The sequence below is a fragment of the Falco biarmicus genome, chromosome 7 (assembly GCF_023638135.1).
Source record: "Falco biarmicus isolate bFalBia1 chromosome 7, bFalBia1.pri, whole genome shotgun sequence".
Taxonomy (NCBI): Eukaryota; Metazoa; Chordata; class Aves; order Falconiformes; family Falconidae; genus Falco; species Falco biarmicus.
This window is the reverse complement of record NC_079294.1, coordinates 37,004,605-37,020,533: the sequence shown is the minus strand read 5'-3', so window position 1 is coordinate 37,020,533 and position 15,929 is coordinate 37,004,605. Positions and strand designations below refer to the sequence as shown.

The 15,929-nt window shown below is 39.4% G+C and overlaps 1 protein-coding gene across 12 annotated transcripts in view; it reads right to left on the bottom strand.

Moving 5' to 3' along the window:
* Window positions 1–1,489: 1,489 nt before the first annotated feature.
* Window positions 1,490–15,929, bottom strand: part of TRAF3 (TNF receptor associated factor 3) — a 71,286-nt gene continuing 56,846 nt past the window's right edge. For 11 of the 12 annotated variants that reach the window (XM_056345516.1, XM_056345515.1, XM_056345513.1 and 8 more), the window contains 3 exons: window positions 15,789–15,929; window positions 10,547–10,721; window positions 1,490–9,346 (listed from right to left, as the gene is read on the bottom strand). In XM_056345516.1, coding sequence (XP_056201491.1) covers window positions 8,775–9,346; window positions 10,547–10,721; window positions 15,789–15,929 — 888 coding nt within the window. In that variant the 3' untranslated portion in view covers window positions 1,490–8,774. The remainder of the gene's footprint in view (window positions 9,347–10,546; window positions 10,722–15,788) is intronic. The other variant, XM_056345524.1, reaches the window with a different exon arrangement.

The following is a 15,929-nucleotide window of genomic DNA, read 5'->3' as shown; positions in this document are numbered from 1 at the left end:
CCCGTCACCCCAGGTACCACCGGAGGACAGCATGCTGCAAAGCTGCCGGCTGCCATCTGCGGCCTGCTGCGAAGAAGAAATCTTTGAAGACTCATTCTTGCCGGGAAGAGCATCATGTATCGTTTCAATTAAGATCCATTGCTGGGGAGGCGGAGCAGAGAGGTGGAGAGAATCAGGGTTTGCCTTCACGTGTAAAGCAATTTGTTTCCTCTCCACCTCTCCTGCAGCACTATAATGACACAAGCGTCACGTCTGAGCAGCACCAAGCAAAAAAAAAAATAAAAAATTGGGAGGAGCAGCTCTGGGGATAGCAAAGGTTGCTCTTCCTTAAGAGGCCTCTGTTTGAAGGTAACCCGTTTCGTTAAGACAAGGAAGTTCACCGTCCTTTCACACTCCACAGCGAGGAGATACGAAGAGCTTTAGGCGGCACAGCCTCAAGCGGAGTAGGGGTGGGAAGTGTGATGAGCAGGGCAGGGGATGCCAGAGCATCCACATACCGGTGACTGCTCTCTGCAGCAGCTGGGAACATCTGCCTCAGCACATCCCGGACGGCACCTCTTAGCCATCCTTCCCTCTCACCGTGCCCACCTTCCTGTATTCGCCTTTTCTCTGGTGTCCCCATTTTGCCAAGAAAAGGCAGTCAGCCACCCAGCACTTCCAGATTACCTGCTGCAAACACCAGCATCAGCTGGCGAGGTCACACTCACATTTGGGTGCCAGCAGCCCAACGGTGGACTCTGCCAAGACACCACGGTCTTGCCTCTCAGCACGCGCAGGACATTCCTGCACTGCTAAACCCAGTATTACCCCTATAGTGACGTGAAAGAGGGGAAATGGGAATTTCAGTAAGGAAGGGGTGCAAGGAAAGAATAAACAGAAGGACAGACTGGTCAGGCATGCCTCACACCCACCTCTGGGGATCAGGGTTTCCATCACTAGGGCAGATCTGAAATGCGGCAGAAATACTGCTTCACTCACTTCAAAACAGGGTGCTGCTTTTACAGACTGCACTGTGGTCCATGATTTCAAACACACACCTGAAATGCATTTCTGAGTTGCGAAAAGTCATTAATGACACTGGAGGAGAAAAAAAAAAAAATAATCTACATCCTCAGACATTCAAGCCATACTCTCGTCTTTCCTCTCCCACACCTCTTTGGGAAAGTGGTGTACCAAAACTACATGAAAAGCCATTTCAATTATTTCTACTCTATTTGCATAACGACTCCTGACACTGATGTTAGGACAAATACCATCACCTTGTTTATTCTAGCAGAGTTATCACATCGAAAATCGGACCGATAAAAGTTATGGCAAGTCTCCTGTGAAGAGGAAGGGATGTGCCACAATAAAGGTCTATCAGGCATGTAACTGTAAAGCACCGAACAGCCAACCTACCATGGGTTCAGAGAGGAGAAAGGATGCACCCTGGCCACCTGCAAGTCAACAGCTGCCATTCAAATTCAACACACCAGTTTTTTTTAAAAAATATGATTTCCTACTTAGATTTATTTTTTCTTTAATAACACAGTTTAGCATTTCAGAGTTTGGCATTCTACACTCTTACACACTGTCCTTGTTTATTAGCATTTGAACACAAAAAGACATAGCAAGACCTCCAAACACAAATAAATACAAAAACACAATATACAATAAACTGAAATACAACATATAATAATGCTATTGGGAAATTAAGACATGTTGCTAATTCCTTTTTCATATTATTATTTTAACAACATGGTTATTGCTGAGCAATAAATTATACATTTTAAAGTTGTTTTTCCCCCTAAAAGAAAAGGACGAGAACCACTGGTTACCAGATCACTTGCACTGTATCCTTACAGCTATTGATAATTAAGACAGGCAGAATATACACAATCAAATGAGGTTGGCCTTCTTTGGTCTTTGTTTTTGATCATAAAACTGAACACAAGTGTACCGTTCACTGAAGAGTATGAGATTAAAGAAATGGATACACAAGTTTCAAACACGTTAATTTGTACATTATTCTCGATCACTAATGTCTTTTCCATAGATATTTCTTACAGAATTTCTTGGAAACAAATGTCAGCTTTCGTTTTCCCGATTATTACGTTGTTCCATGCATCTTAAAGGTTATCCTACTTGTCTAAGAGAAATGGACCTACGTTTAGCCCATCATCTCCTAATGGGGTATTTTTCACAGCTCTCTAGTCACCACTAAATCATTGGAGTTTTATACCTTGTAGAAAAAATCCTGAACTTCCCCCTTTTTTTTTTTTCTATAAAACTGAAAAATAATCTATAAACCAAACAACACTAAGAAAAACAAAACAGGTGGATCACATGATGCATCAGCAATGATGGAAGCTTGTACCTTCCCATTCCACAAGTACAAATTATACAACTCTCTGCCAGTGATGCAGGTCATAGTTGGAAGATGTGTCCTTTCAGGTGTGAGCTATATTCAAATCCAAAGCTCAGAACACTATGCAAGAAAATGACCTTTACGAATGATAATGCTGGTTTATCTCAGTAACCCTTAGACAGAGTCAAATTTTATCACTACGCATCGCACTGCCAGCAATGGAGCGTGTGAACACCGGCATTGCTAAGAAGTTAAAAAGTCCTTGCAGAACTGGCAACCAAATTAAAAGCTTAGTTCCAAAGGACCAAAAACACAAACACCACGTAGAGACAACAAACCCTTCCCTAAATGGGTAGGTTAGTAAGCCACAGAGTTGGGATCCAGATTTGAATTCCACATCAAGTCTGGGATGTTTGGGTCCAGGATTTTGGTTCAGGTGCTTCTCTGTGAAATTTAGAACTTATTTGAACCCTAAGGAACTAATCCTAACTTGGAGGGAAAAAAATCTAAACAAACACAGCCTAGTATCTACACTAAAGATCATGAAATGGAAGACAGAAGCTGCAGTCTTGACCACAAATTGGAAAAGAAATAGGAATAGTCAGATCCCTTACATGTTGTAGATCTCTACTCTTCTAAATCTTAAGAGGATGTCCCTGAATCAGCAGTCCAAAGTTTTCCACAATCGTCCCTATCTGGTGCTTCTCAAAGGCCTGGATTAAGAGGCAGGGAAGAACAACTAAGCCCTCCATATTTTGGTTTAAAGAAAAAGGAAGAAAGCCCCGCAAGAAAGAAATGGTTGGTCACGCTACAGGCTGGTAGAACTAAGACGAAGCCACTTCACTTCAAAATTGTATACCCCCTCCTCAGTTAAGAGGAGCATCAAGTGAGACTTACTTTGTTGGGTGATTCTGAACAAACAGACCAGGACACGCATGTGCTGTGATTACTCACGCTGACACATCGTGCTGGCGTTCCACTCTGCAGGCTGTGCAAAGCACCGAGTAGTGAGCAACATCTGGGCTACCGTACACGTACAACCCCAAATCACGACAGCTTGTATGTTTAATACTAGCCCTTACTGTCCCGATGTGGGTCTTTTAAGGTACATCAAATCCTTTTTCAGTTCCTTTAAAGGACAAATGTATTAAATGAGTAAAACCTAGTGATTTGAAGATAACACTAGGAAAACTGGAACCCCTCATTCGGTCCCAGCTCTGGGAGATTCCTTTAATGACTCTGGGCAAGTCACATCTCATCCCTGGTTTCCTTTTTCCAGAAAAGCCAAACAGCACTTGCTCTAAGAGGAATATGTTTGCAGATGCAAAGTGCTTCCTACACTGTAAATAGCACTAAAAACTACTCTCAGACAGGCTGAATTCCCAAACCGATTGTTTTTATTGCAGTAACTATGATTTCTAGGTCAACCAGAATATAGAGGTATTGACTGAACACGACAGAAATTCCAGGAAGAGGTCCAGCTGCTTTTTATTATATTTTGTTCCCAAATTAAAGGAAAGAATTTGCCATCAACAACTTGCCCATCACTATGCTTGTTCAAAATAGCGGAACCTCCAAATTAGCAGAGTATGAGGAAGGACATGTGTCCTAGATGACATTCCAAGGTCTTCAGAAAGACTAAACAAACTGTTTGCTATATACAGGTCTTCAAACCTGGAATATGTGAATCCAAAGTTTGTCCTTAGCCAAGATCCTCCCTTAGCAGCAGCAAGTTCTATTTGCACCAATTGATCAAGTATAACTTGAAGGGTTTTGTTTCATCACTTCTACATAAAGACATTGCATATATATGTGCATGCATGTCTGTGTGTATATGTATGTACCTACACACGTATGAGTCATTTACAGAGCAAAACCTAAGAGATTAGTTATGCAACCCAAGAATTTTTCCCCCTCACCTATTTGTATATTTGCATAGTTAAATCGTATCAAGGCATCAATACTGCAGTCACATTTGTCACTCTTCTGTGGTGCAGGCAACTTTTCTTGTCACTCTACATGCTTCTCTGTCTCGGACCAAACAGCACCAGTGTTTTAAAAACAAAAGAAAACAACAGAAACCTTGCATTGTTGGTGAAACGCCTATCCCACATGATAGAATACAGATACAAATAGGTGATAGCTTTTAAACTCCACCTCAACAAGCCGCAATCATGGCAAGCTGAGAAACATGAACGATACAATCACAACCTACCATTCATGGGTTCAACACTTAAATTACAACTAACACAATCTCCATTACCTTCGCATTTGAGAAATTCACCAGGCACAGAAACAGGCACGTATCTTCAACTTTCCTTTTCCAAGTAGGAAAATCCATGGGAAAAGGAAGTAAACTGTATTTAATATTTATAAGAAAGCTAGCATGTTACCCACAACGCTTTTTCTGTCAAAATTATGCCATCCATCATCCCCTTTTCCCTATTGCACGTTCTCATTGTGAAGAACATTTACAGTACAAGGCTGAAAACAACATTGCATATTGTAAGTCAGCAGTTGAAGGTGTACCATGTAGACAGTAACTGAAACAAGACCCCTTTAATTAGATCAGAGAAGAAATGCAGACATGGTCATGCATCAGCATCACAGGTTGGTCTTTAAACACCCATATAGTTTCATCCTGTTTAGAATTCAAGTCTTACTTTCTAGGTAACAGATGCACTCATCCTGTGCTGAAGAGTGTACAAAAAGGGCAACATCCACATAGTCATACACTGGAATCTCCCTAGAGAAAACTGGAAACAGAAGAGGTTTGTACGTAACTTGAAGCGTCATCGTTAAGAAAGAATACCAGCAAGAGACTTCAGTTGTGTGCTGCTAAGAATTACTAAGCTGAGGAAAAAAAAGTTCCATTGAAGAAACTCTGTTCAAAGTAAAGCAAATACTCTGGGACCCCCTTGCAACAATGGCACACCACAGGAGTTAGCTGGGATTCAAGAGCGTATGTGGGGGCAGACTGCTGCCTCATGAATCACTTTAAACAGACAGACCCTAGAAAACTTTGGATATCTGGTCAGGAACATATAGAAAAAAGGATAAAGGGCATTTCAATGATGAGAAAAAAAAGTCAAATAATTTTAAGTGTTGAGTAAAGCACCAGGTATCTTTTCCTTTCAATTTAGAGAATATACAGTGGCCTTGTGTTCACAAAATGCTACATACTCCTTGCTGGAAAGCAGAGGAAACCGATTTTCTATGTACACAGTAAGAACTCTACAGAGATGGCCCGCGAGTTCTGCGGAGAAAGGGGTGTTACAGTCAAGGCTTTGGGTATTCCACAGCAGGCGGTGTCTACATTTGTGTAGCAAGATCCTGGATTTCACAGTAGGCAGGGTTGGCAAACTGGAAATTCTCTGGCAGCTTCATGTAGTTTTAAAAAATAAGTGCAGTAGGCCTCCATTTTATTAACTGTGATAAAAAGCATATATGCAAAAATATTTTTATATTGATAGCACATTACTGCATTATAAAAGCTGCCCAAGTGAAGCTGAAGATTCTGGCAGCTGGTGCTTTCGGCACTTGGGAGATGTGGAAAGCAGCATAGAGATCTGTGAAATACAACAGTGACTGATGTTTCTGCTACAGTGATCGGCATTAATATAGTTAGCAGTGTTCATATTTAAACTTCTCTATGAAGTTTCTGAGTCAATATCCCACTAAGAGGAGATATTCAGATCTCTTAAAGCTACTAGTTTAGGCTGTGTGCAGACTCAGGAAGACTTCCCTATTAGTTTACACTTTCTCATGTTTCAAAGTCCTTTTTCAATCACAAAGGCTGGAAACACTTTTTTCCTCCTTTTTTAAAGAGCCTGGATTTAGAAGCGCAATTCTGTCACAGGAGTTGGAAACTGTAGTCACAAATCTGCAGAATATGCTGGGCCCTGCTTATACTAGAAATCTCCTCCAAGTCCCAGATTGAAACAGGATATAAACTGTTTTGAGATGGCCAAACGGTTTCATATAAGTTTTCAAGACATGCAATAGCAATGGGAGGAGAGTCCTTTGGACATTTCCACTTGGGAATCCTGTTTTCAGTAAAATTCTGTGATGCACAAACACAAAAGCTCAGCTGCCTACATTCACAATTATTAAAATAACACAAGTTGAGCGAACCTTCGCCCAAAAGCATAAAGTGATGGGTTTGCTTATGCAGCCTGCATAAAACTGCAAGTGCCATATAATTATATCTAGAGATATAGATGCCGGTATATCTGTAGATACTTATCTCTTGTGCAGAACATCCTCCTTCTGTGCTAGAAATTAAATGCTAGCACATGCCTCCATATTTGAGCTTGCACCCGTTGACAGCTATGTACCATAAAGAGAGTACAGCACCTGGACAATGGAAGGCGAGAAAAGGAAGACAAGTTGCTGCTGACAGTTGTGACAGCAGCAGGCAGTATTCTAGCAGGTGCCTGGAAAACCCATGAAGACCACTTAGCATGCATTGTATATTCATAAATACTTCTTGCAGGCACTGTGTGTGAAGGCACAGCCAAAAAAGACAACGGCAAAGACGAGCTGAAATACAAAGGCATGAATTCAACTGCACCTTAGACAAAAATTGTGACTATGCCTCAAAAAGCAGAAAACTGATGCAACCTGACATTAAAGGCTGAGATGCAACGTTTTCTTTCAAGCCCACAAAGGCTAAAAACATAGGGGTGCAAGTCTGTTCTGCCTAAGAGGTTCTTGGATTTTAAAGTGCACCACAGTCAGACTATGTCTCTAGACTTGCTTGTCACAGGCTATTAAACAGAAGCAGATGAACACAGCAGGTTGCAATCAGCATGTTTCAGGGCTAGCAAATGCTTTCCACTGCAGTTCAGGCTGTTACAAGAAAGAAGCCCATGCATTCCCTGTTAGGATGCTAGTCTGCTATGAAAAGCTGTCACGAGCGTATACATTCACAGCCCCACAGAGTTCTCAGATCAGTCCGTTTCAAGTGATGCCACCCTACAACCACAGGCATTAGAGGAAAAAATGTCGCCTGCCTTCACAGTGGCCATGGAGACTGTCTAGTCCAAGCTCCATAGGAGCACTGAGCATAACGTTTTGGCACCTGAATAAGTTGGATTCCACCATGGCCAAGTCATAGAAGCTCCAGAAGCCAAAGAAAAGGGCTTTGGCTTCTATTTTGTACATCACAAGGTACCTAAGGGCTCTGAAGACAAGGCTAAACATTATGCCTGAAGTCCAATTAAACTACCATTTCAGATATCAGAATTAATCTGAATAAAAAAGCTATGGTTTATAAGCAGCACAGCACATCTAAGGCACATGTATGCATGCAAGCCACCATCACTGTATTAAGACATAGCTGACTTGTCCTTAAGAAGCAATGGCTGCTAGTACAGAACGAACATATAGGCTTTTTTTCAGCACTAATCCTCCTCCCCAATACTGAAAATACTATATACTGCTGACAGCATAATGTGCAACATATATAGCTTGATTGGAAAGCATGGGGCAGAACTTTAAAAAATGTACAGGATTCCGTTTAGAACTCCAAAGTTCAACAAATGCCCTATTTTAGGGTGAAAACAATTATAAATCTGATAATGATGCACAGCATCCATGAGTGATTTTTCCTTAATTTTGAAATAGTGTCATTAACTACGACATATATTGTAGGTTTACATTTCTAAAGAGAAATAACAGAATTGAATAGTTTTTTTTTCTATCACAAGTGATAACCAGTGTTTGATATCTTCTATTTTTCTTCCAAGAAATATCAGTCTATCAACAGTTTTAAAATAAAATGTTTTCTGTAACAATAGAACTTTAAATAAAAATATGATTTTGATTCAGATACTTTTGAGAAGACATGGAAACTTTTCCAAGATCTTCTGACAAAGTAATTATTAAAACAGAGACCAGATGAGGCCTTAAAAAGACAATATACTATATTTCAGACAAGATTGCACCTCAGTTTTTCAAATAATATCATAATTGCAACATTACTTCATCATTTCTTCTTTTAACATGCTGACAATTTCCAGCTAGCCCACGTGTGAAGTTTTTTTGTTTTTGTATTCTAGCTTAAAGAAAGAAAAGTCAGTAATTTATTCAGCACATACTGTATATGTCTTTTCACCTCCAATTGACTAGAGCATTAATAAGTTAAAAAAAAAAAATCCTCTCTGACCATAATCATTATCCTCAGGAGGGATAAGTGATTCTTCAGAGCTTAAGTGTTGCTAGTTCTATTAAAAAATATACCATGGTATGATTTCTTAATGTGTTGCTACTTTCGCAATTGGACCCTATGCAGTTATGCCTTCAAACTCTTCCATCTGTTCCACAAGGTGGTTCTGTGAGCTTTAGGACCTCTGACTGAAGACAAACTGATATAAAAACCCCAAACGGAGTTGTCTTCTGTTTAATCCGCCTCCCCTATTGTATGTCAGGGGTCTGGTAGATCCGATGTATCCACTATGACTTTAATAAAAATAGTATCATCTTTAATATACGTTCCATTCTCTAGAACAGTTTGAGCCACAAAGACTGGGCAGCCGGATGCAATGTTCATTTCTCCAGTTGGCTTCTTGAAACTGCTGCTGTTGGGATCTGGCTTGAAAGCATCTCCTAAGTGGCGTCGAGACGGTCCCTGATCCATTAGCATGAGAGTCACTTTCTGTTTAAATGGCCAAGGAAGCAATGCATCGTATTCTCCACGCATTATGACAAAAAACAGCGACAAGTGCGTCCCTTTTCCCATGCCATCTCCATTAAGGTAAACCCTGGCACACATCTTGTAGCCAAAGTATCCAGTATAAAAGGGTTGGCTGTACAAGGACAGAGTCTTCCCCATAACTGCCTCTTGCTTCCGACGTTTATAATCTCGAATTTTCCAAATTAATACTCCGTTGTAACTGGCAGTTTCTAAAACTTGGAATCGGAGGTCCATGTCAGCCAGCCGAATATCATGAACACTCAGCATCTGATCATGTCTGCTCAGCTGTGTCTCTAGCAGGCCTGTTAGAAAACAGGAAGGACAGGGGTGAGAAAAGCTTATTTTTCTAAAGACTGTAAAAATCATTCGTAATGTTCCTACTGCATAAGAAAACTCTCCTCCTCAAGAGCCAAAGCACATTCGGCCACTAATGAAGCAATTTCCACAGACAACAGTTTGCCAGCTAGTATCTAGGGATTTCTAAAAACGTGGGTGTTAATCACGCATACAGTAAAAGTCGAATATTCAAGTCATCTAACATAAATTTTGCCTAAACTAAGCAATCTGACTACAGAGGCTTCAATTTTTTCAGAGCAGACTTGGTAGCATTATCTGTAGATTCCTATTAACAGTGAAGAACTTGGAAGTGGTCACACATCCTGCATAAACCCCCTGAAATTCAGAAGCATGACTGTTCTTCTCAGGCACTACTTGTCTCAGAAGTGTAGTGCTGTTACCATGTCTAATGTTCATCACAAAAGAACAGAAAAATCAAGCTTAGCTCTGTATTATATGATCACTTAGTTTGGCGGGAAGGCTGTTTTTAATGTCCCCTTTTCCTCATGTGAAAATGTTACTCGTCTTTGCACACTGGCAAAACTGGCCGACATACAATACCAAGAAGCAGATGAATTTGTATGGCGAGTTTGCTTTATATAGATTTATTTACATGTTAAGTTCTTTGTCCTAATCATTTAAACACTTACATGTGATCTACACTACTTGCTAAATCTCCAGTTCCACTTTATTCAGCAAGCATGACAATAACCTTATTCTCAAGCAGATCCCACAGTTTTCTTTGGATCAAATATACCCCCCGCCGTAACAGATATCTGGACAGGTGCTTTTAGGTAGATAACCAGACTGCTGATCCATTCATGGGGGAGAAGAGTAATAAAAGAAGACTTGTCAATATACCACTACCTTTAAAGAACCTGCTGAAAGCTATTAGCTGTCAAAGATCAACTGAGAAACTACTTATAATGAACTAACACTGTAATCAAGACAGCGGTCAAGAAAACAAGACTAGAATCAAGCCTAAGAAGCGGTGTAGAAGCAATGCAACATTGCCAAAGGGATTACACAGCTCCCTATTGAAAAATCAGAAGAGCCAGCATTATTGATGCTTCCACATAAAAATCACCATGGGAGTGCTATCCAAAATATTTTTTTTTTCCTTGACAGCAGCACCGAGTACTTCAGTCCATTGTGCTTATACTTACTTGTATTTCGAGCTCCTTGCCCAGCAGTTTTATCAACACTTTCCAGCTCAGTCACTCTGTTCTGGAGGGACTCTACACTGCTCTTCATGCTGTCAGCCTCCTCCCAGTTCTGTCTGAAGGGACGGATTTCTTTGTCCAGTTCTTTCAGTTTTTCTGCCTGACTGTCTATCACTCGCTTTATAAAACAATAAGGTATGAGTTAAAATAACAAAAAGACATTAATTTATGCAAATTAATCAAGGACACATTTCCAATATAAAGAAGTTTCACTTATGTCAAATACTTTAGTAACACAAACGTTGAAAATTTATAGAGGAATAGCTCAAGTATTTATAAAACACTTATAAAAATCTTTAGTGCTGTACAGGTATAAATATTAAAGCATTATCAGAATTATCAACACAATTAGTAAAAAAAGAGGAACTGTTAGTATGCTCTCATCTAAATTAAAAAAAACAACCAAACAACTTTCAATGCAAGAACCAATATTCTGAATGTCTCTATATTGATATTATAGGCTGATACCAGAAGGTCAGAGTACTGAAGCAACAAAGCATGGGCACAACAACTTACCATGATGTGAATCAAGTGGCTGCTCATGTGCACACATTTATCATTGGGTAACAGCAAAATAAACTTGCCCCTCCAGAAAAACACCAGTACTCTTGCACACAGGGAGCAGGAGTATATGTATGTGCAGATACAGCGGCATTAGCAAGCTGCAAGCTCACATCAATCAGTTATCAAAGCCTAAGTTACTACGTGCCCGTAATCATAGCAGAAGCCCTCAAGAGTGTAAAAGCAAAACTACCACTTCTGTCCCCTTAAGCATTCTTAAAATTCCCGCCATTACTTCCTAGACTGAATAAGCCATGCATCCTGAAGGTGCTTGCTGGTTGAGTCTTTTTAAGAAAGCAAAGAAAAAACCAAACGCCAGCTGATTTTGGAAAGTCATGAAATATAATACTCCAGAAAAAAAATATCTAGAAAAGGGGGGTATTCTCTGAAAGAGGGGCATTGCAAGCACCTCAGTATATTGCAAGTACAAAGGAGACTTATTTCCCGGTCTACCTCAAATCTGATGCAAAAAACTCATAGCACTTCACATTATCACAGCTAATTTGGACTAGCAGGAATTTTAGCCAGAACCCCATAACCAGTTGTGAAGTTCAAATGATAATAAAAGTATTTGAGACAAGAAACTACTTTTGCTACCACCTACAGTTAAATTCCAAATCTAACTTTATAGTTGATCATCATATAGTGCCAACATATGTAAAAAAGGTTTTTCCCCATCAGTGGGGAACGTTGAATCCACATGGCTAACCAGAATGTAAATGCAAAATAACTGTATTTTCTTGCTTTGTACTCAACTGCTACTTTTTTTTAAGAAGCAAAACCCATTCTGCCTCATGCAACCTTCATTTCCCCTTTTAGGCATTTACTTTTAATCATGTGGTTTCATTTATACTGAAAGTCTGTAACAATTAATTGAAGTCTGTCAATTTGATAAGCCAGCTAGCAAAGTCATGTTCTAGGAGTGTTTTATTTTATTGTGTCTCAAAACCACAAAGTAACATATTCTGAGATTAACTATTTATTTCTATGTTGGTGTTTTAAAACAAGCTTATGTATCTCACTTGCAAAATCATGACTTTGTGAAGGAAAGCTGTGTACTGAATCATAAACACAGTGGTATGGCCCCATTAATAGATAAAGTAACTTGCCTGGACATACTAATTAATCATCAGCTAACAACACAGTCATACCCTCTCACTTCTGATGGTAATCAGAAAATAAAATAGGGAAGGGCTGTAGCTATACATATAAAAGGAAACACACCATGGAATGGCCTGAATGAGTGTTGTAAGAGCAGAGCCACAAGATCTGTCCAGTAGTTCACAGTTAACAGGCAAAAGTAAACTCAAGGTGTGCCCAAGTCTGATCTTTCTCCTTGCACAAAACATGAACTCTCCAAGGCAAAAGTAACACAGTCATAGGTTTGTACAGTGCTTCACATGGAGATGCTCTACTTTCCAACTGGGACCTCTTGGCACTAACACAGTATCAAACAAAATGAATAAACACATTTTTTGATGAACTGGGAAAGTGGTAAAGATGCAGAGGTGTAAGCTATTCTTTCAGGAGAAGTTTACCATAAGTTGTAATTAGGGATCAACTTCTCTCCATCAACCCGTGTGCAACAGTCTACATTCTACTTACACAACCAATTCTGGTTATTAGCTGCTTCTGCCACACATTGGCAAATGTGTAGTATTTTATCTCCTGTACCCCTCCATGAGAATTCAAGAGAGACAGAATAATCAGAAATAGACTTGTATTCTGTTTTTTTTTTAAAGCAGTGGGATCTCTTATCTTTTTACCCTACAGGGAGTCAACCTCACTCATGCTGGGAGATACTGATGTACTAAATCAGAATTTAATACAGCAGTGAAGAATTTCACTCTAATTACTCCATTAGAAAGCACACAGATGTCTCACACCGTACTCATAAATTTTCAAGTAGATATCAATTCTCTGCATGCACTTTTTACTCCAGCAACTGACCTCTCCAGCTCAGTAATCCAGTTGTAAATCAGTAATGTCTGGCAAACCACTGAGGGATCTACTTGATGTTGATTTTCATCTAGGTTTTGTTTGGTATTTCTAATAAACCATTTGCAGAATTTTAGCACTATTCTTACTAAAATTTAGAAAATGTCATGAGGAACTGAAGAAATCTCTCTATTTCAGATGCTCTTAATGTACCTTTCCATGCAACTGACAGAGCAAAACTGGAAAGCTAAAGAACACACTAGAAAAGGAACCAGAGGTACTACTAGACTGCGAAAACAAATTATACCTCCTCCTCCTCTGAAGGATGTATTACCAATCAAATAATTGTATATTCATAAGGTCATTGTTTCTTTTGTCTAAGTATCTCACGTCCACACTCAGCTTAAGACTTGACTTACTAATATGCTTCTATATACCCCTAAGAAAGACTGGATACTGGATGTGAAAGTTCTTTCCATGAGACAGCAGTTGAAAAAGCCATCATATACTCTCTTGGTAAGAACACCTTCCCTAGAGACCAGTATATAGAAAATTAATCTGAATCAGAACATTTCAAGGTTGAGGTTCCTGACAGTGCCTAGACACCTCTGATGCATTTACACCAGTTGTGTTAAATGCCTCGCAGTGCAGATAACGCCAGTTGTGCCCAGTGAAGCAGCTGTTCCCAAGCCAAAGAAAGTTATATGACAACTAATACTGCAACCGTACCACAAATAACTAGCATGCACAGGACTTGGGGGACTAAGCAAGTATCACTTGCCCAGACCTGAATTGGCTAGTTCTACACTGGAAATATCTGTGGCTCTTGTCTAGCCATGGCTGTTCAACGCAACCCAGAAAAAGAATGGCTCACAACAGGTAACTAATTCCTTCAGCTCCCAGTAGGCAACAGAAAAAGGCTAATCACACTGTCCAGGGAAAAAAAACAAAAATTGAGGTGTGTTTCCAGGATGCCCTTAACAATCTGACTGAACCAGAAAGTTCCAGTAAGCGAAGAAATCAGGTTGAAATAGCTGTAAAACACAGTTTGGCTTAAAATAACTAAACCAAAATAGCTGGCAAGAAGTAGGTGGTGGTGGGGGACGGGATGACACAACAAACAAACAAGAGCAAAACACATTCTCCCCAGTACTTCTTACTACCAAAAAGCCACCTGTTAGAATCTGCCAACCATATTGTTTTGTGGCATTTTTTTCCTAAACATAAACCATTCAAAAATTGATTTTGCTAACACAGCTTGAAGAAATCAAAAGATGTTGCAGCCTGTCATCAAGACAATAACGAAAAACTCTCCTCTAGTTTTTTTTCCATTTCCACTCTCATCACTGGTTATTGAGATAGCATGTGTAAAAACCCCAGGCTTACAAATTAACTTACCTCCTGGCAGATTCAATCAGCAGTATCAACACATACAAGGATTAGCTTCCCAGTGTTAGAATACAATACTGTAAGCATGCAGCCATATCCCAGACTATCAACAGACCAAATAACAATGACTAAGGCAAGCTAAACTGGTTACTATGTGGGCAGAACACAGAAAGAAATAAATTCTATAAGAAGAAATGTTGCTGTTGACTAACTTAAAGGTTTCCTTATAAACCAACATTGAGGGTCTCAAGGCTCTGAGCTCTTGAATGTGCTACCCTTCGAGTTTCAGCTATACTCGTTTGGATACTTGTATCTTTCTTGAGTATCAGCACTTGCAGTTTAGTATGTTAAGTGAATAGTAGGTGAAAAAGACAATTTTATTTACATTCCTTTAAGCTGGATGCTAAAATAGGTATTTGGTATTCTAGCAGCACACAAACTAAAACAACATGTGAATGATACCTTCACAATAGCTTGCTAAGTTATCTCCTGAGATTTCCCTAATTGTGGTTAGTATCGCACAAGCTAACACAAATTCCCAGCATCCATATCCCAAGTCAGCTCTGAAAGCAAAGCAAAGAATTTCAGCTTGGGCTAAGCACCACACTAGAGCATCCAGGGCATTTCTGGTTTGACACTGGCTTGTGGCCAGGGGATTTAGACCACAGAATGAGAAATTCACTTACTGGGCAAAGGACTAATCAGATACACTTTTTTAAATCCATGTTTCTGTTATCCTTCTAAGAAAAATGTATTCAAATGAACTGTACTACATTTGGTTTAATTCCACACCAAACTGATCTCACTCATTGTTAATAATTTTTTTCAATACCAGCAAGCAGAAAAGAAATATACATTATACGCATAACAGTCTTAAAGTGCTAATCTTGTCCACCAGTTTGACAATAGTAGTTCCTCAGGGTTTGTTGTTTTTTGAGGGTTTTTTTTGTTTGTTTGTTTGGTGGAGGTTTTTATTAATTTTTTTTTCAGAGAAGAAAAAATAATTATGACTATTTTTCAGGCAAGATTTGTAATTTCATTCTTTTCGCTTTTTAAACAGGGTTTTTTGTTTTAACATAGGCTAGGCAACTGCAATGTTTTAGTTAAGTATCTTACTCCAAGCACAACAAACCAGCTACTGACCAGAAGGGGGAGAAAAAACCAACACAGAATAGCTTTATAATAAGGTAAACTATCACCCCCTTTTTAATTAGAACACCTCACTTCAGAAGCATAAAGGCACATAACAGAAGCTACTACCATTTCTGCTTTAATGGGGAGATTCTAAATTTCTTACCTGTAAATGAAGTATTTTAGATTCATTATTCCGCAGCATTTCCTTCTGTCTTTCAATTTCTATTTCAAAGCTACAAATCTGATTATGTAAAGTTTGTATACTCTTGTTCTTTTCCAAACTTTCATTCTGGAGCAAGGCCAC